The 20,432-nt window shown below is 38.4% G+C and overlaps 1 protein-coding gene across 2 annotated transcripts in view; it reads right to left on the bottom strand.

Annotated features, from left to right (window-relative positions):
• Positions 1–20,432, bottom strand: part of ZNF407 (zinc finger protein 407) — a 425,669-nt gene that overhangs the window by 384,332 nt on the left and 20,905 nt on the right. Inside the window, exons 1-3 of one of the 2 annotated variants that reach the window (XM_060122031.1) lie at positions 16,654–16,684; positions 12,090–13,670; positions 6,686–6,800 (exon numbers count right to left, since the gene is read on the bottom strand). In XM_060122031.1, the coding sequence (XP_059978014.1) occupies positions 6,686–6,800; positions 12,090–13,623 (1,649 nt within the window). In that variant the 5' untranslated portion in view covers positions 13,624–13,670; positions 16,654–16,684. Of the gene's footprint in view, positions 1–6,685; positions 6,801–12,089; positions 16,825–20,432 lie in introns of those variants that run through there. The other variant, XM_060122030.1, reaches the window with a different exon arrangement.

Consider the following 20,432-nt stretch of genomic DNA (forward strand, 5'->3'; position numbering starts at 1 on the left):
CCATCCCCCGCTCTTTCCCCTGTAGTCTGTCTCTGAGTCTGTCTCTCCTACTTGGAGCACGTGACCGCAGGGCCGTTGCACCACCTGGGCCTACTTGAAGAGGAAACTGTCAAGAATCTGCCCAATGGGAAATGAATGAATACCTGAATCAATGGTTGTACTTCCCTCGTATCTACATTTCCAACACCTCCTCTTATTCAGTCTCAGACAAATCAAAGAGCAAAACCCTGTAGAAACTAAAGGACTTTCAGAAACACATGAACAGGAAGAGGGAGGGAGAAAACAGGTTAACAATAAAAATGAAATAAAAAAATCACAGGACAGGCCAAGGAAACCAGAGGAGTAGCTGCCCTTCTGTATTTCACTCCTGGGATCAGGAGGGCTAAAGAATCCTGTGATTCCACAATAGTATTTTAAAGTCACCATGGAACATTTTAAAATAAAAATAAAGCAAAAATTACTTAAGTCACTGAGATAAGACCTTTTCACTAGAAAAGACCTTAGAGACAGAGGCCAGTGTTTTCAACTACAATAGCAACAAATGACAATGTGTATTTTATTTCTATTTTCTTATGAGCTGATCACACTTACTGCCTTGGAATAAATCTATGACCCTACTCTTCCAAGGCAAAAATTCAAGAAAACACTATCACAAAAAAGGAGCACAGGATATGGTGGTGACGAAGATGCCCTCCTCTCCCTGTGAGGAGAGGCGGAAAACAGTTTCTTCTGTTTCTTCCCCGTTATCCTAACCATACCCCCGACTCTCTCCTGGATTTACAAAGCAGTTCACTAAAAAATATCCTACAATCGTATCTGAGAAAAAGTGTATTTTATTTTAATATAATAACCAAGATATCTCCTAGATTTTCAAAATAAAAAGTGATTTGTTTATAAAAAATATAAAATAACATCCATTCAGTATTTAAATGGTATTTCAAGGACTTCAACATCAGAAGAATAAACTAACAATGTACATTTGGTATTCCTCACTGACAGGAAGAGAGACAGTCAGCATTATGTGGGATTTTTAAATTTTCAAACTAAAGACAAAAATATACCATTAAACAAAAAGCATTAAAATATTATAGAGATAAAATATGTAACACATCCTTTATAACAAGAGTATTTTAATGTTAGTTTTGATGTATTTTATAAAATTGAGAGATGCTGCCCTTTATATTGTTACATGCATAATTTATGACATGATATAAAACAAACTTTTTCTATCTATGTCTTTTTTTCTATGTCTCTTTAACCAAAACAACCAGCCAAACCAAAAACTTATTTTATTTGGATACATCTGTAGATATGATGGCTGTAATTAATTGTTGACCTAAAAATGCAATCCCATGGTGCTCTTAATGATTTAGGTATACACAGCTTTAATTCTCAGAGCAGACTAAAAATAGTGATTTTAATTTATTCCTGCTGCCTAAAATTACACACAACCATGTATTTTTAAATATTTCCAGCCTATAAAAATTACTAATTTTTGCCACTTGTGTTTATCTGCATTTAGACTTTGATTTGGATAAATTAAGCTCTCAAGTGTTCCTTGCTTTATGAAACTCTGCATGTTGTACACTTCAACACAAATAAATGACTTGTACCATTAGAGGTTTAAATAATGTAATGTATTTCATGCTCAGCCTGAAGCTGGATTCCAATGAAGTTGCTAATGCACGTAATGATTAAGTGTAACTCAAATACTAACTGTGTTGTTGAAAACATGACAGGCAATAATTTGGTCTATTATATTCTGCCATTTAATTGCCTAGTACAGACATTCTCTGACACGTTATGAAGCAATGATTTACAATTATTCAAGCTGCAAAGGTCAGAAAGTGACATTATAATCATCTACATAGAGATCCCTTCTAATGCACAAAAACTAGGTAATGCCACACACACACAAAAAAAGAGTTTTGCTGCATTAGTAACTTTCTATTTAAAGTTTCTTAAACCAACTAAGAATAAACAGTTCATAAGCACATTAATACACAATAGAAAATGTCTAGAATCTTTTCATGAACCCAGAGGTGACAGATTTAGTAAATGCCCTATTCTCTCCTGATTAGGTAAGTACTACTCAACTGTTTATATACAAGATTCAAGACTAGACACAGGGAAAGCGGTCAGAAAATAACATAACCCCTAAATCATGCATACTGGGGTTTTTGTGAATAATGGCATACAAAAGTTAAGTATCATTTCCCGGGTTTACTGAACTCACAGGCTACTTACTAATTTTCTACTTAGTCTTTTTTTGTAGTAACTAGTAATGAAAAACAAAAACCATAACCCAAGAAGATCAATTTTACCCCTCTCACCCTAATGGAAAGACAATAAAGTCTTCACTTTTTTAGGCACTTATTTCTATGATACTAACATGTTCAATCTGTAACAACTCAAGTGCAATAAATTATCAACACATAAAGAACAATGAGGAAAAATAATAAAATTATTTAAAACAACACTTTAATATGAGAAAAGTGAAACAGAGAGAGACCAAAAAGAGAGAGAGAGAGAGAAAGAGACTGAATACCAGAATATTAAAATAAAATACAGTGCAAGCAATTTTTTAGAATAATGTAAGTCTGAGCAAAAGCAAAAAACAAAAGTGGCTGGGGGCTGGAAGTTACAGCTATCACATGCTAGAGAAAACAACCTAGAGAGAAAAAAAATAAGTACAAATTAAAATCAGTAACTAAAACAACAGATATTACAAAAGCAGAGAAATAAAGAAAAGGTACAGTTAAAGGAAGGAAACAGTGGTCTACCATTACTAGCCCATAATTTAACTCCATCACTAAAAATACTTTTACTCTCAGGTTTACCATCTGTACAATGGGATAATGAACATGAGATAAACAATCTCATGAAACTGAGATCAACAAATGAAACGACTGCTAATTAAGCTGTACACTAAAACACAGAACTGCTTAAATACTATTTATTACTGAGAGTATTATATATACACTAATGTGTGTGTGTATGTATGTACACACACGGAGGAAGAGATTACTAAAATAAATGTAAATGAATTTAACAAAACATGGTTTCCACAATGATGTTCTTAAGCCACTGAGATTTTTAAGTTCTTGACTACGAAAAATAGCAAAGGTAAAGATCACGGACTTAGTAAAAATGTGTTTACCTATTTTTAAACATATGTTCCCAACAAAATTATTAACTTCTATATAAGGTGTTTTCTATTATTTTTTATTTTCTCCCCCACTAAGCCCTATGTCCGACCCATAGCACATTTTCATGTTAACTATCCAACAAGTGCTAAATATAAATTCACCTATATTCTATAAAATTCCTCTTGGGGTCATGCTCAGAAGTAAGAAAAACATTAAGAAACTGTAATTCAAAAAGTGCTCCTCCTAAAAGTGAAAGTAAAATGAAAGGCTTTTAAATGAAGTTATCTATAACATGTTCTTAAAACAGGGAGTGCAGAGCAATACATTTCTGAAACCTATACCCTGACATAAAGCATGTAAACCATGGGTAAACAAAACTTAAATCTTGAATTCTGAATCCCAGCTAGCATTAGGAATTAGACATCGAATACAATACATTCAGCCTCTTTGGTCAAATAACTCAAATCCATGATATACTGTGGCTAGATTTGCCAATGAGGGGGACAGAGAGATCTTAAAATTGAGCTTAAAAATTCAAAGAAGATCAGTGTAGGTTCAAACAACTGAAATAAAAGTTTAAAAGGCAGTTTTTATTAAAGGAGTAGCTAATGCACAACCCTTAAATTAAGCCTTAGTAAATAATATATGATACATATTTGATGAGCATCTAAAATCTTACAGATATGAAAAAGAAGTCATACAATTACAAATAAACTGAAACATTAATACTGATGTCTTTTCAACAAAATGTACTGTTTGTTGTTTTCATCAATTTCACCATAGAATATAAGATTTTTTTCAAGAGGTAACTAAGGAAAAATAGTACAACACTGTGAGTAATAATTTCACTTCAAAAATGTGCCTGCCCCACTGTTTTCATATATTATTACTCTAACAGAACTGTTTGAAAAACCGTTTATTTCTTACAACTCAAACAGTGAAGGGGTTATTAGTAAAATTCTAAAACAGACACTAAGATACTAACTACTGAAGAAAACAAAACATAGTGCAAGACCTTCTGTTTGTGACAAAATTATAGAGTTAATGTTCCTGAAAGATCACTTCACCTTTTAAAGCATGATTTTTTAAAAGGTAAAATTTATAGCAATTAAAGCTAATGAAGAAATGCAGCATAAGCTGCTTATGTTCAGGAACTAATAGGTCCACTGAGCATTTCTAAGATTATTTAGCCATCAATGATAATGAATTGACATTGTCAGTGATGTTAATGTACCAGTGCTCTCTACTGCCACTAATCTGATAGCCAATTCTCTCTTTTTTTTTTAACGTTTTTTACTTTAATTTTTAACCTACATTCTGCTCTATCCCTTTGAAACACATGGAATACAGAACAACCTATGATACTTTTTCCTTAGCATTAAAGGGTATTTAACTCATTATTGTTCTGTGTCAACTACATAGGTCGATAGGCATTCTGCAGTTTACTGAAATTCTTCAGAACTTTTAGCTTCACTGTAAAAATATCTACCCTGTACAAGTAACTGTTATGTGACTTTTAAATCAAATTTCACATAAAAAATTAAGAGAACTATTATTTCTTGTTCAAATAAAATTCAACGACTATTGTAATTTTAAGTGATACAATTTGAGAATCTAGATTGATTTTTCTATGTATACACACACACACGTAGACTTCTCTGACAGCCATATAAAACTCAACATAGCTATATGTACTTATAATTCTTTACTTGGGAATCACTATATAAACCATTAGTGCAACATGCCAGTTGTACATGCTAAGCAATGAGCTAAGCAAGTGTGCACTGCTCAAATCACACAACCAAAGCCAATCAATCAGACATTGTTTTTGACGCTACATATGTCAGAAACTGCTCTCTGAAAGTTTCTTCTTCTCTTTCCAGGTTTTGGTAACGCTAATAAAAAATGAATGGAATTAGGTTTCTAATAACATAGTATGCAAAAATTATTTCCTTATTTTGCAGACACAAAGAAGAAACTGCTTATTGTCATAGCACAAATTTTCATTGGAGTCAGGGCCTTCCTCTATCCTATAACTCACATGGTAAAAACAATAAATGAGGTATCTTTTAAAATTCCGAGACCTGGAGCAATTAAGTGAACCATGTGGCACTCGACCCTTGCAGCTAAAATCAGTAGCAACAAAACTCATTCTCCCACTGATGTTCAGGGGGCTTCAGGGCAAAGGTTCATCTTCATTTACTTTAGCTCCAAGTCACTGAACCATCAATTCTGCCAATGAATAAATCACAGGCCATGGTTAATAAAACTGCTTGCAAAGTTATTTGTAAAACTATCTTAAGGGTCAAAAAATGCAACTGCATCCTGGGATGAAATGTACAGTCCATTAAAAAACAGAAACTGTTTTTGACTTAAAAGATATTTACACAGTAGTGCTAACCAGAAGAATCTTCCACTGAAAAAATAAACTTAATATAACATGTACGCGGCTTCCCTGGTGGTGCAGTGGTTGAGAGTCCACCTGCCAGTGCGGGGGACGTGGGTTCATGCCCCGGTCCGGGAGGATCCCGCATGTCGCAGAGCAGCTGGGCCCGTGAGCCATGGCCGCTGAGCCTGCGCGTCCGGAGTCTGTGCTCCGCAACGGGAGAGTTTTTTATATATATATATATATAAAAAACGTACGCATTGCATAATTTAATTGAATCCGAAGTGTTTTGTGAATTAACCATAAGAACTGCAGGTTCCTCAGGTTTCACATAAAGTGTTTTTATACGATGCACTTATTAGTTAATTTCTCTAGCATAACAGCATTAAAATATACTTTTAATCAGAAGTAAGGTATTAAAATCCAGCTCTGAATGTCCTATGATATACCATAGATGCCATGGCATTTTAAAACCTTTCAAACATTTCTGCTAAATTAATTAGTGTTGCATTAAGGCGTCTCATTGCTTCCTATTAAATGCAACACATTTGAGTGACAATTAAACATTGTGAATGATTCTTTAGAGGAAAGAGCCATTAACTAAAACAGAAAAAAACAAGTTTTGAAATAACGTTACACAAAAACCTACATTATACACTGGTTTTTTAAGCTTCATCCCTGCAATAATCAGTTCTCTGAAATTAAATCTTTTTCTGCTTTTTTCCTTATAGAATGTGTCCAATGTATCCAAAGAGCCATTAATGTGATTAAAATTAAAGCGGTATAGCAAAAGAAAAAAAAACATACATATACAATCCTGAAGCTATATTATGTATTTTTTTATGTCTTTAAATGGAATTTACACTTCTCTCTGGCAATATGAATGAACATCCTATAATTTAGTCAATTTACAGATTACAGGTTCAAATTGACCTTGTAGCCCATAAAATTGCTCATCTTCAGTACAGGATTAGAAGTGGGAGAAGAATGTCATAACTGTGTTTAAGGAATTTACCATAACAATGGAAAGAAGGATACGCATGCATAATTTTAGCCACTCTTACTCCTATCAGTTTTGAATTCTGAAACAATGGATACCCTGCACATGCTTCCTGGTTCACCACGGTAGAGACGGTTTCAATTTACTCACCCACAGACATGACACTTGTATTCCCTCATCCCAAGGTGCCTTTTGACATGGTTTCTGGCATCGCCAAGCTGAGCTGTTGCAAAATGGCATATCTTGCACTTGAATGGTTTTGATCCTAAATAAATTTAACATAAAGTATGATTTGAATTTGAATAATACATTACTGATAAAGTTTTAAAAGAGGCCCAGATCTTAAATCATACTTATAATCTAATTACAAATTTCTGTCCCCCAAATGGAATACCTGCATTCCTTTCTAACTTGAACAGACACGCATTCCACAATTATTCCACCAAGAAGACTTTAATGTTCCAATGAGTATTTCTAACTTTCAATAACATTTCTAAAATTTAAAGTCAAAGGTGATACACCTGAGCAGTACTAAGCAGATGAGATGAGCTACATAATTTCAAATATTTTTCTTACAATTCACAAAAATAGTTTTAAAAGTCATTTAACATTTTAAATGGAACATTTTTAAAACATAAATGCATACAGAGTAGCTGATGTTTTTTAAAAATATATTTATTATCAAATAAATTTCTCAGTGGCCACATCCCCGTTCCCTCATATTTCTACAGCTTTGAATTTTTTCACATTAATATTTCAGTTTTTTTTCTAACATCCCAAATTATTCACAATATTACTCTTTCAATACCATACAATATAAGAATATATAGTGGATAAATTATTTGCTTTTATGATCATTTTAGAGCCAAAAATCTGTGATGATTCAGCAAATCAGAATTACTGACATTATGGCTATGGTTGATTTCAAGAACATTTCAACATAAAAGGCACAGTACCAACAATTTTTTTATTTCATAAAGAAATAAGATTAATCTATACTCAAAAAATGAGGAGACAAAATTATTTCAAGAGTCCACAAACTTACTGTCAATAATAGGTAGATTCTAACTGGAAAATAGTTACTAATTGATAATCAGTACCCATATTAACAAGAAGGAACACTCTTTCAAAGTGTAACACATATATACCATTTTCTAATTCTAACCTTTAAATCCTCAAGGAAATAAAATCATTTAAAAAAACACAGTTTAAAATTGGTACAATGTTTCCAAATTTTTCATAGCATGTTTAGTACCTACTTGGTGAAGTACCTCTTCTAATACAATTAGACAGAATATGAAATATGTGGACTTTAATAAATATACAAAAAGAGCTCAAATAAAAAAGTTGCAGTAAATCATTTTTGATCAATGGAACTTTGCGCAATGCCCTTGAAAAAAAATCCTCCAAGAATACTGTGCTGAAATTGAAGCGCTCAGTAAAAACTTTGAGTCTTAAATTTCAATTTAATTCCCAAAAGCTGACAAAAAAAGTGAAGCATTTAATTTTAATCTTCTAACAGAAATAAAAAAGTCAACAGTACTAGGCACGGGCAAAGTTGAATATTTCACAGTTCAGAGACAATGAAGCCAGATCTTCTAATACTTCCATTTCTACTGTTAGAAGTAGAGGTAAAATATATTTAGCACCTGAATGGTTGTATCTCGTCAGCTTTATATGTTTAAATGTCAAAAGCAGGTTGAGACTGCGGCTTACAGCAATCACATTCTATCAGTCACATTAGAAACTACAGTTTATTTAAATGATTCTGATAAAACTAAGCCTATCACTACTTTGAAACATTTCATCTTGACACAGCATTCTATAAAGGGACTTGTAAAAGAAAACAGTGAGAAGAACCAATTCACCTGTACTTTAAATTAAACTGCACTAAAGGTAATTAGGAAATTATTAATCAACAATAACATCAGGACTCTAAACGAAGAAGATAAAGCTCTCTCAACACGTGTATTATTACAATTTTGGTGAAAGGATCCAAAATATCTCGTGACTCAAGCCCTTGTGTGCTCGCTCTGCACTACAGGGTGTGAGTTCCTCTGTGTGGCAGCACACGGGCCACGGGGGCCGGACACAGACCTTCAGCGCTTTCAGTGGACTGTCCGTGGCTCCCTGGTGGAAACCGCAGTTCCTTCGGGTTTCAGCCATCACTGTTGGTGTGCTGACAACACATCCACGAGTCACCCTGTTGACTGTTTCCCTGTAGAAATCACGGAGGCCCTGACTACTTTTTGTATCTTACATGCAGAGATGTGTTAACATCTCCTTCCTGGCCATAAAAATTCTAATACTACGGGACTAGGGGTAACATTTTTCTGTATAAGAAAACAAGAAATGTCCCATTTTTCTTCCTGACAGCGTTTCCATTTTTAAGCCTGCTAGGCCCATTCCAAAATGAATCCAGGCATAGTATTTTTAAGGCAAAATTTGTAAGACCACATATTTCTAAATTTGTCTTTCAGGCATATTGAGATTATTACAAACTGTCAATATTATTTTAAATAGTCCCACTCCATGAGAGACAGCATTACCCTCAGTAGTTTTTGTTTTGTTTTAATTTGGCCTGTGAGGTTTTCTGAAAGGGAAAAATGAAAGAGGGTCTCTAGCTTTCTGGCACCTCACAATGTTACCTAAATAATTCCAAAGACTTTAAAAACAAAGCCTCCCCCTCAGACCTGCACTGGCCTTCCTCAACTTCATTCACTGCCAACTGCTATGTATACATGGATGTGACACTGACACTTAAAAAATCATAAGAAGACTTTAGGTCTTAAAGAATCAAGTAATATGGATACAACCCATTATCTAATTAATGCTTCTCCACTCCACAATCCTCCCTACACTGAACACTTCACTGGTTCCTCTGCTCAGCTGTTTACTCCTTCATTCAACAAACAGCACTGAAAGCCAGCACCACATGGGGGTGAAGCAGTGAGCAAAGCAGAGGCCCTGCCCTCACTGCGCTTAAACTCAACGCACTAACTCCCCCTAACCGCCTCTTCCCAAGCTGTTCTGGCTTCTAAACCGTCACTTATTAAGGTACAAACACCACCAGCCCTAATGTTCTCCCACGTGTGGACATTTCCAAATAGCGCCAGAGACCAGCACGCTCTGAACAGGAAGTTAAGGGTTTCAGACAGTCTTCCGACTTAATGACCTCTGGTATAGGAAATTAAAGCTCTAACTACCAGAACAATGCCGGAGAGAAAATGAACAGCTTTTCCTGTATTACTAACGCAAAGGGAAAGGAGACGCTGCACTTTCTGGTCATGTGGATGGCTTCATACCAGCGAGCACTCAGGAAAACTCTGGGAGGCTTTTTTCCCACAATCCTTGATAACCAAAACTCATTTGTTTCTTCAAGTGCTGCTTTTATCGTGTTAAGGATGGGAAGAAAAGGTTACATAAAACATATAGTAAATCACAAAATATGAAAACAGGGATTGGAAGAATAAGCCCTTTTCCAGTTAACCATTAATAACAGTCCCTGAATTACTATTTCATGGACATAAGCAAAGTATCAGAGAAGCAATTCTTTTTAAGATGCCCCCAGGAAAAAAAACAAAAGAAAACAACAACAAAAAAGCCTTGGATTAAAACCTGGAGAGCAACCTCCCCGCAAAAAATGACTTGCAAAATTGAAATGTCGGCTGGCACTGGGGACTCAGGAAGAGAGCTCTTTGCGGTGCCTCAGAACACCATAAACATGTACTTGCTGATAAGCCAACAGGAGATGTTAAAAAGTATGCTAACTTTTACTAAATGTTACAATCAATGATGTAACTTATATAAGTAGGGTTACTCTGTCACATATTGATAGTTACCTCACTTTCACATCCACATTAACTTGATTTTAAATGCAATTAATACATATAGTCAAGGAAGACTAATGGACTACATTCTGCACTTAACCTGGTGGACATTTTCAAATGGCACAAGTGACCAGTGCAAACCTATTTTGCATTGTAAACGACTAAATAAATCTTAATGGATTAAGAATGATCAGCTATCAACACACAAGGGAAATTAAGTGCTGAAATGCCTACATTGATTATTTTAAATTATTAGCCTTACTCTGTTCTTGAATTTGTATGCTTTTAGTGAGCTTTAACACATTTACAAGACTTATTGACTATAATTACAAGAGAATTCAAGTAATGGACACATCAATTATAAGCAACATGTCTTGACCAGACAGTTGCATAAAGAATTCTAAAAAGAGCTCCATTAGCATCTTCCTCTTAGTTTTATTCAGTTTTATCTGCCTTAAGAGGGCATGTTAAGAAAGAACCTATTTTCTGCACACATGAACGAGCCCGATTTCTAAAACCTATCATTTCAGAAAGTGAGCGGCAACATGGTACCGACAGAGGTATTAATAAGGCCAACAAATAAGTATCTGACCTTACTCTCCAGGGGTGGTTCTACTACATGGGAAGAGCTGGGATCAAGAGTACAATGTTTATATTTACCTAGATTAACCTTATGCAGGTTGCCCTGTTACTTTCTTCAGAGAAAAACTTTTATCTATCTTTAATCACCCTAAACTATTAATAATGTTTCATACCCTTTTGTCTTCCTCCTTGTAACCGTGCACTAAGTTTCAAAAACTGCATGAATTTAAAGTATACCTTTAATAATAAGCCATTATTTAAAAGTACAGTAAAATAAACCTTACAGTTTTAATGAAAATATGTTCATTGAAATGTGAATTTATTATTCAAATCCACTCATAAATTCAACCATGGAGACAGAACTTGTCTAAGCAGAGCACAATGATTTAGAAAAGCTGTCCATTTAAAACAAAGAATGTATGGCAGGTTTATAGAAACAGTGCAGCGAATTTTAACATAAATTTAGAAGAGTGGCTTATGTACTTTCCACAAAAAGTTTTTTAAAAAAATTTCTACCTAAAATTGAACATTAAAATGGAACACTACATGTGACAGCACAGAAATTAAATCAAGTGCTACCTCCATGCAAACCAAATCCCCAGGACATGTTAACTTTGAAAAGTGTTCACTAATTTTGATGCTTGAAAGCAGAATCTTGTTGCCTGGGAGTTACACTTTGGGATATAAACTATCTGGCAATGAATACATTTAAATCCCTAAAACTGTAAGAAAATTTTCATATTCCACTCTTCAAAAGCCACTTAATATGTCCTCTGAAACCCAAAGTGCCACTTAATAGACACCCTGGAAAACCAAACAACTAGGACTTAGAGACAACTGAAAAGCTGTGAGAGACAGGAATTTAACAAACGCATCAGAGGGACTAGGCTTCTTGATAAAAGAGATCTGCCAAACATCGTGCCTTTGGAATCACTAAGGCTCACTTAATTACCTTAAGAAATGTTAAGTGTCAACAAAGACTATGGCAGCGTCCAGAGCCACGGGGCAGTGGGAGGTGAACTGGGTGGAGGCCGACTGGCAAATGCAGTTAAGGACTCCACATATGGATGGGAACAAATGTCCGAACTCTATCACTCCTCTGCACCTGGTGGGTAAAGAGAGATTTGCTGCACTTTACATACCTGTGTGAGTGCGAATGTGTGCTAGGAATGCCATCGAATTGCTACTGCGACACATCTTCCCACAATACTTGCAAACGTTCCCCTGATTTTCCTCTCTCTCGCGGTTGATTTGCTCAGTGTCTTCCACTATGTACTTATTCACCTCTCGGAGCAGTTCCTCATGCTGCCCTTTAATATGCAGAAATAAATTCTGTTCAGAATCAAAGGGCTCTGTACACTTGACACATTTAAAGGTGGCCCCTCCCTCGGGAAGCTCCTCGACGCTGGCCTGTTCATTTCTCATGTGACCAGCACTGGCCAAATGCTGATGGAGGTTGCTCTCCGTGTAGAACGACTTTCCACACAGCAGACAGTGGAAGTGTTTCTCTTTTGTAGGATGCTTCATGGCTATGTGAACATTCAGTCCACTCAAGCCATCTGCTAAGAAGCCACAGTCATCACAACGAATTCGTGTGGATTCGGCAAAGGAACCGCCGTCGGATTTCTTCTTTTTCACACCTTGAGCACAGTCCTTTAAGGGCAACTCACTCATTCTCACTCCTGCTGCTATAAGGCCCTCTTCAGACTGGTCTAACAGGTCCCCATCTTCGGGGTTCTTTATCCTTATGATGGAAGAATCAAACCGGCCAAAACTGTACACGGCTTGTCCTTTATCATCAATACTGATTATAGTTTCATAAACATCAGTATTTTCAACGGTGCTGTCGGAAGCTGGACCATCCTCTCCCAAAGTTATTTGCCTTTCATGCTGGGAATTCATCAGAGCCTCCTTGTCCTCTAGAACGGGATCTTCTGGCACATCTTTCAAATCCCCCGAACTCTGCACACTTCCAACTTTGTTCTGACCACTGCCACCCAGGTTGAGCTCTTCTCCAGTTGCTCTCAGCATGGTGCTCTCAGCCGAATGCTCTCCTTCTAGAGCTCCGGGGCACACACGTTTGCCAAGGACTTTATCTGCCTTGTCCCCTACGTTTCCGCCATCACTCTTGCAATGTGTGTCTGGATCACCGACGTCATTCAACATACTGTGGTTTTCCTTTGCTGTCTCATAATTCAAAGCTGAGCTTCCTGAATTTTCATTCTGAAAGTTGCCTGGGGAGCCATAATTAGAGGAAATATTAAGGGACACCATCTCCTCCGGTTTTGTAACTTTATCCTTGGCAAGGGGCGGCTGGAAAGCTTCACAAAAGGAATGATCTTCACTGAGATTAGATTCTTCCTCAGTCTCAATTTCTACAGAGCCAGGAGCGCAGAGTACTTTGGACATATCTAAATTAGTATTCTCATCCAAAATAGAACAATCAGCAGCATTTCTAGTTCTGAGAGTTTCAGAGGGTTGGTCTGAAATTATCTGAAATTCTTCAGAACTTTGCTGATGCTGCTCTTCAGGAATAATGATGGTTTTGGACATTTCTGCAGAACTGGCTTCTACGTTAGAAGAGTTCAGGTAAGACTGCCTTTTCATCTTATGTTTTTCTGTTGCGGCGTGCCTGGTCATCTCCCGCCGAGTCACAGCATAGTAATCACACGCCATGCAATAAAACGCAAACTCTCTTGTATGTTTCCGTTTTATGTGCAGTTCTAGAGAAGGAGAAGAGTAAGCGTTAAACTCACAGCGCGCACATTTGTTATCTCCTGTACCTGTGTCATCTCCCTGGGAGCAGGCATTGCCCTGATGGATAAGGTCCTCTGGTTCTAGAGACGTTTGTTCCTTTCTCTCAAGAATGTGACCGTTCGTTTCCCCATCTGTAGAATGAAATACATTCTCAACGTCGACTTCAACTGGATTCCCTTGCTCTAGTACTGGCTTTTCCGAAACAGAGGTGTCTGCTTCAGCTGACTCGTTGGCAGGTACATCCGAAACTGCTGAAGTGGTGTTCTTCCTACAGGCTTCAGGGTTCCCCCCTTCCGGGCCAACAATGATATCTGAACTTGGTTTTCCACTCGCTTCTATTTCTACACGTCCTTTATGTTTCTTGGTGGCACAATGACGTTCCATGTCTCCCTTAGTTACAGTATAATACTTACACACTTTGCATAAATAACTGTACTGGTGACTGTGTTTTCGTCTAATGTGCACGGTCAAGTTTGTAATACTCGAGGCCAAAAGACCACAGTGTGAACACGTCCGTGAGATGTTACCTTTAGGTCTCCCTCTCTTTGGGGCAGTGGTCAAAGTTAATTCAGCCTCTTTGGTGATTACACCAGATTGTGACAGTTCCTGGGGAAGGAGGATGCTCTTGTCGAGACAGGTGTGCTCCTGGAATTGCACACCTTCCACATGGCCTTCTATCCTTCCATTCCCAGAAATGGTAAACTCTTCTTTTTTGTCATTTGCACCTATGCAGACCCTTTCAATACATTCTTCAAAGCTTAAGCCAATATTATTTTTCTTAGCATTTTCAAGATGTTTGCTTCTCTTAATGTGTTTCTCCATTCCTTCTTTGCTCAATGAGTAAAGATTACATGCCTTACACAGAAAGTGATAGTCTTGACCATGGCGGAGCTTTATGTGTCTTGTGAGAACAGTGGAAGATCTTGTTTTATAAAAACACTTCTTACACTGAAACTGAGGCTTATTCGCATGTCTTACTTCATTTCCATGGCTTACCCTGGACTGAACTGGCTCTTCCTGAGCTGCTTTTCCTGACTCACTCACAGAATCTTTTGTATTTTCTGATTCTAAAGTACTTAAAGGTAAAGTCTGTAAAACCAAATCATTGTTAAATGATTGAGAAGTCTTTGGCTGACCCAACAAGTGAATGTGCTTCTCAGTTGTCTTGTGTTCCTCCATGTCTTTCTCAGACGAGAAGCACAGATCACAAGGCGTGCAAAGGAAACCCCTACTGTGCTTTTCCTTCATGTGGTCTCTCAGGTACATTTCATTCAAGGAAGTAAAGGAACAACACTGACAACTGAGGCCGGGGGCGGTCTGCTGATGCTGGTTATTGTGCGAGTGTGCATCCAAGTCCCTCCTGGACGCACTGGAAAAGCCACATGTCTGGCAGTGAGACTGCATCTCTCCTGCGTGGCTCCTCTTCACATGGATTTCCAACTCTGTCCTGTTTGTGGCTGTGTGTCCACAGTCTGTACACGTACACAACACCTGGTCATCAGAAGGCAGCCTCACCGTCACCGAGTCAAAGGAGCATGGGAGATGGGAGCTTCTCCTGTCTTGCTTCAGGTCCTGGGTCTCTGCGGATGTGACGCACAGACCCTGGACGCTGCCACTGGTTTCTGCATGCTGGGGTGTTGACTCAGCATCACTTGTTTTCATCTGTGTTCTAAAGTGTTTCAAGCACAGCCTCTGAGTTTCAGTAGTGCCTCTTTTGTTAACTCCTAAAAGAGTGAACCTTTTCTTCGCCTGGCCCCTTAGGGCGAAAGCGCCGCTGCGTCGTCGGAAGCTGCTGCCCAGCATGAGGACGTTCCGCTCAGGTCTGGGTCTTGAGGACGTACTGACACCGTGGGCTGCCTGGAGGGTGTTTCTGGTAGATTCCAATTTCTCTAGGAGACCCTCTGAGGTGACTAAGGCTCCTAACTTTTTACTCTGGTTTTCAGGATTCCGAGGTATATCGAGGGAGGTTACATTTTCTTCAACAATCTCTACTTTTTCTGGTGAAGTACTCCTGGATGGCATCATTTCAACCAGCAACTCACTGCCATTTCCACTTTGTTTAGAAATGCTTCCTCTGAAATCTTTAAATTTGCTTCCAACGTTTCGTAATCCTTTTGAACCGCCATTCTTTGCTATTGGCTTAGACGCTCTTGGCTTTGTGCGAACACTTTTTGTTCCCATGGGACATGGCTTCTTAGGAAAAGGCTGTTTGGTTAAGATCTGTACAAACCCTCCACGAGCAGCAAGGTTCTGACGCCGGAGATGTGTTTTGCCGAGATAGTGTGCGTTCAACAGGTTCTCCTCCACACACTGAAAGCCACAGAGGTCACAAGAAAAGACCCTCTGCGGCCCGTGCGCCTGCCTGACGTGCACATGTAAGGCCGTGCTGCTCTCTGCTTTGTGGCCACAGGGGCCGCAGGCGTGGTCCTCAGGCTGCTGCATGTGACACTCGGCATGCTTCTCCAAATCGGAGCAGGAAACAAACGAGTGACCACATGCGCCGCACTGCAGAACTGCATTCACACTTCCGAGGGTACTGCTCGCAGGCATCTCGTTCTGAGGGAAGGAAAGCTCTCTTCCTGGATCAAGGAAAACCATTTCCTGAGCGGGCTTCTTCTCAGCATCTGTTTCCAGAGAAGCAGCGTCCGTGGGGCTAACACTGCAGGGGGCGGCAAAGGCACCAGGAAGACACACGCCTCCATCAGGGTCACTAAGGAGGGCCCCCACCCCTGTCCCCGCCAACGGGACACCCGCTTCCGGGCCTGAGCCCTCAGGCCTCTCTGACCCAGGGATGCCCAGCTCTCCTGACTGGAGGGGCTCTGCCTCAGCTAATTTCATTCTCTTGGAAGCGTGTTCATTTCCATCATTCCCCACGACAGCGCTGTCAAAGTCCGATGACTCTAAAAAGCCTCTTTTGCTTGTGGAATTTTCAGAGGAATCTGCTATCACCTCAGATACAGGCCCACAATCTACATCCTGGGGTGAACTATTTCTCAAGTCTTTTGCTTCTTTGTTTACACTGTCATCCTCATCATTCTCTGGTTTCTTCTCAGTATCCATCACTAATAAAGTGCTGATGATGCTTCTTGTGTCAGGGGTGGCTCACTGGGCACACATAACCTGGGAAGAAAATAAAAACGGTATAAAACCTTTGAACATAAAGAAAAGACACACAAGTTAGTCGAAAAGTCGACATAAAGTGACACACTAGACGAAAAATATCATAAAATTAGCCTCGAGGTCTCCTTTACATTGAGATGGATTTGATCGCGTGTGCAAAGTCCTTTATGAAATGCATGAAATCAGATTTGGGGCATACCACATCATCATACTGCTGACTCAGGAAGCAATGCTACATTACTTTGATAGAAAAAGTAATTTTCAACCAGCTTACAAAAAAACTCCCATGTTTTAATTCTTTTTACTGGTACATTTCAATTTACTACTTAAAAAAAAAAACAGAGAAGCCCTCTTTTCAAAGTACATTTCCATGAACTCCCATTCTGTAGAACAGATTAAACAAAAACTGCTGTAATACAAGTCAGGGAGCCAGCCCTCCCCCTCTTTAGCTTCCCAACAGAAGCCCAAGTCCCAGTGTAAAGAAAACATAATTTTAAAACAACTGCTTCATCCTCTTCCCCTAGAGCAAAGAGTCTGACTATCATCCTTCTAAGTACATTCTAATTAACAACATGCATATGCTCATCATACATCATCGTTCATGTTCAAGCACTGTTGCCAATGAACAGCCACTCCTGTTCCAGGTGTCAATCACCAATGTCTTCATCTAACAGTCATTTTGTGTTGTCTGAAGGTTAACAGGTTAAGGGGAAATGTCACTGATAGAGTAGAATTAATAACGTAAATTTTAGTGGGGGGAGGAAGAATTTTATTGAATAAAATGCTTTAAAATCAATAACATTGATTTTATTTTTCATTATGCTATTTAATTCAATTAAAACATATCATTTTCCATTTACTTTACACCATGAATGGAATTCTCAGCCAAATGCCATTTGATTTGATGTTAATTAAAAGTATTACTCATCAAGTATTATGGCCTCAAAGCTAATGGTAACTATTTTTAACTATTTTAACCATTTTTTTTTGTTTTTCTGTCACGATGACAAACCAAATGAAGGCTGTTGTTCTGACTCTGCTAAAAGCAGGGACTAGAAATTATATATAAGATAATGACACCAAAAGCATGAGTAACAATAGAAAAAATTAATAAACTGGTCTTTATCAAAATTAACAGCTTCAGGGCTTCCCTGGTGGCGCAGTGGTTGGGAATCTGCCTGCTGATGCAGGGGACGTGGGCTCGTGCCCCGGTCCAGGAGGATCGCACATGCCGCGGAGTGGCTGGGCCTGTGAGCCATGGCCGCTGGGCCTGCACATCCGGAGCCTGTGCTCCACGGCGGGAGAGGCCACGGCAGAGTGGGAGGCCCGTGTACCGCAAAAAAAAAAAAAAAAATTAAAAGCTTCAAATGACATTATCTTCAAAGACCACCAAAAAGAAGTGAAAAGACGAGCCACAGGATGGGAAAAATGTTCTGCAAATCAATATCTGATACAGGACTTAATCTAGAATATATAAAAAAGAAATCTTGTAACTCAATGATTTTTTAAAAATCCAATTTTAAAAGGAGCTGAGGGGCTTCCCTGGTGGTGCAGTGGTTAAGAATCCGCCTGCCAATGCAGGCGACACAGGTTCGAGCCCTGGTCCGGGAAGATCCCACATGCCGCAGAGTAACTAAGCCCGTGCACCACAACTACTGAGCCTGCACTCTAGAGCCCGTGAGCCACAACTATTGAAGCTCTCGTGCCTAGAGCCTGTGCTCCGCAACAAGAGAAGCCACCACAGTGAGAAGCCCATGCACCGCAAAGAAGAGGAGCCCCTGTTCGCTGCAACTAGAGAAAGCCCGTGCGCAGCTATGAAGACCCAACACAGCCACAAAGACCCAACGCAGCCAAAAGTTAATAAAAAAAATGTTTAAAGGAAAGGAGCTGAATATACATTTCCCCAAAGAAGATATGCAAATGGCCAAAAAGCACATGAAAACATACTCTACATGAGCAGTCATCAGAGAAATGCAAATCAAAACTATAATGCGACACCCACTACGATGGCTAGAATCAAAAAGTCAGATAAGGGACTTCCCCGGTGGTCCAGTGGGTAAGACTCCACACTCCCAGTGCAGGGGGCCCAGGTTCGACCCCTGGTCAGGGAACTAGATCCCACATGCATGCCACAGCTAAGAGTCCACATGCCGCAACTAAAACCCGGCGCAGCCAAAAATGAATAATAAATTAAAAAGAAAAATTTTAAAACATCAGGTAATAACAAGTGTTGGTGAGGATGTGGAGAAATCAGAACACTCATACAATGCTAGTGGAGATGTAAAATGATGATGCCACTTTGGAAAAGAGTCTGGCAGCTCCTCAAAAGATTAAACACAGTGTATCTTATGGCCCAGCAATTCCACTCCTAGGTATATGCCCAACAGAAATACAAAAACTTGGACACAAATTTTTACAGCCGTATTATCCACAATAGCCAGGAGGTAGAAAGAACCCAAATGTTCAGCAACAGAATAATGGGTAAACAAAATGAGGTACATCCGTACAGCAGAATGTTAATCGGCCACAAAAAGAATGAAGTATTAATACAAACCACGATATGGATGAACTTTGGAAACATTACGCTAAGTGAAGGAAGCCAGTTGCAAAAGACCACATACTATATGATTCCTTTTATAAGAAATACCCAGAATAGGCAAATCTATAGAGACAGAAAGTAGAATAGTGGTTCCTTAGGGCTGGGCGGGAGCACAGGACAGGAGATGGGAGACAGTGGGGTAGTGGTGGTGGATAATATCTAAAAGGTGATGAAGACATTCTAAAATTTACTGTGGTGATGGTTGCACATGTCTGTGAGTATACTTAAATCCATTAAATCATAGTATGAATGGGTGAATTGTATGGTATGTGAATATCCCAATAAAGTTGCTTAAAAATGTATAAATTATCATATGTAATTTACATACAAAAATATCTTGTATTTATTACAATATAATATAGTAACATATTGTATCACTCTTATAAAAGAGTGAAAAAGATAAATGTATATAGTTTTATTACACTTACAAGATGTACAACATCAGATCACCATTTCTTCAGAATGTGTTCCAGAAAAGATAAATTATATAAAAGGTCAATAGGTGTTTTGAGGGGAAAAAATATTCCTGGTCAAATAAGTGTAGAAAACTCTGGTTTAAACAAGTGTCTTTATCACAGAATTTGTCAGTACATAAGTTTTTCCCAAACTAATTTCATTACAGAGCCCTTTGTTTATAAAGAATCAAGAGGCCAGTGTTCCAAAGGACCGTTTAGAAAATGCTGTTTTAGATAAAGCATTGGGTTTGCTATTCAACGTTTGTAATGCAACTGTAAAAGGAGGAAAGAAAGTAAGAAAGAATGAATCATGTGTCTGTTCCAAAATCTTCACTTAGGGCCTACTGTATGCCAAGTTATTTTTGGTTGTACTAGATACTGGAATTAAAGCAAAGAAAAAACAAAATCTCTGCCTTGCATTTTAAGGGGTGAGACTTTTTTTTTCCAACAGATATATTGTCCAGTCCAGGACATCGACTTCTGGTCAAGAGTCACAGGGACTGGACTTACTCTCATGCATGAAACAAAGAAAAAAGAAAAAAACAGAATCTATG

The sequence above is a fragment of the Lagenorhynchus albirostris genome, chromosome 14 (genome assembly GCF_949774975.1).
Source record: "Lagenorhynchus albirostris chromosome 14, mLagAlb1.1, whole genome shotgun sequence".
NCBI classification, from domain to species: Eukaryota; Metazoa; Chordata; class Mammalia; order Artiodactyla; family Delphinidae; genus Lagenorhynchus; species Lagenorhynchus albirostris.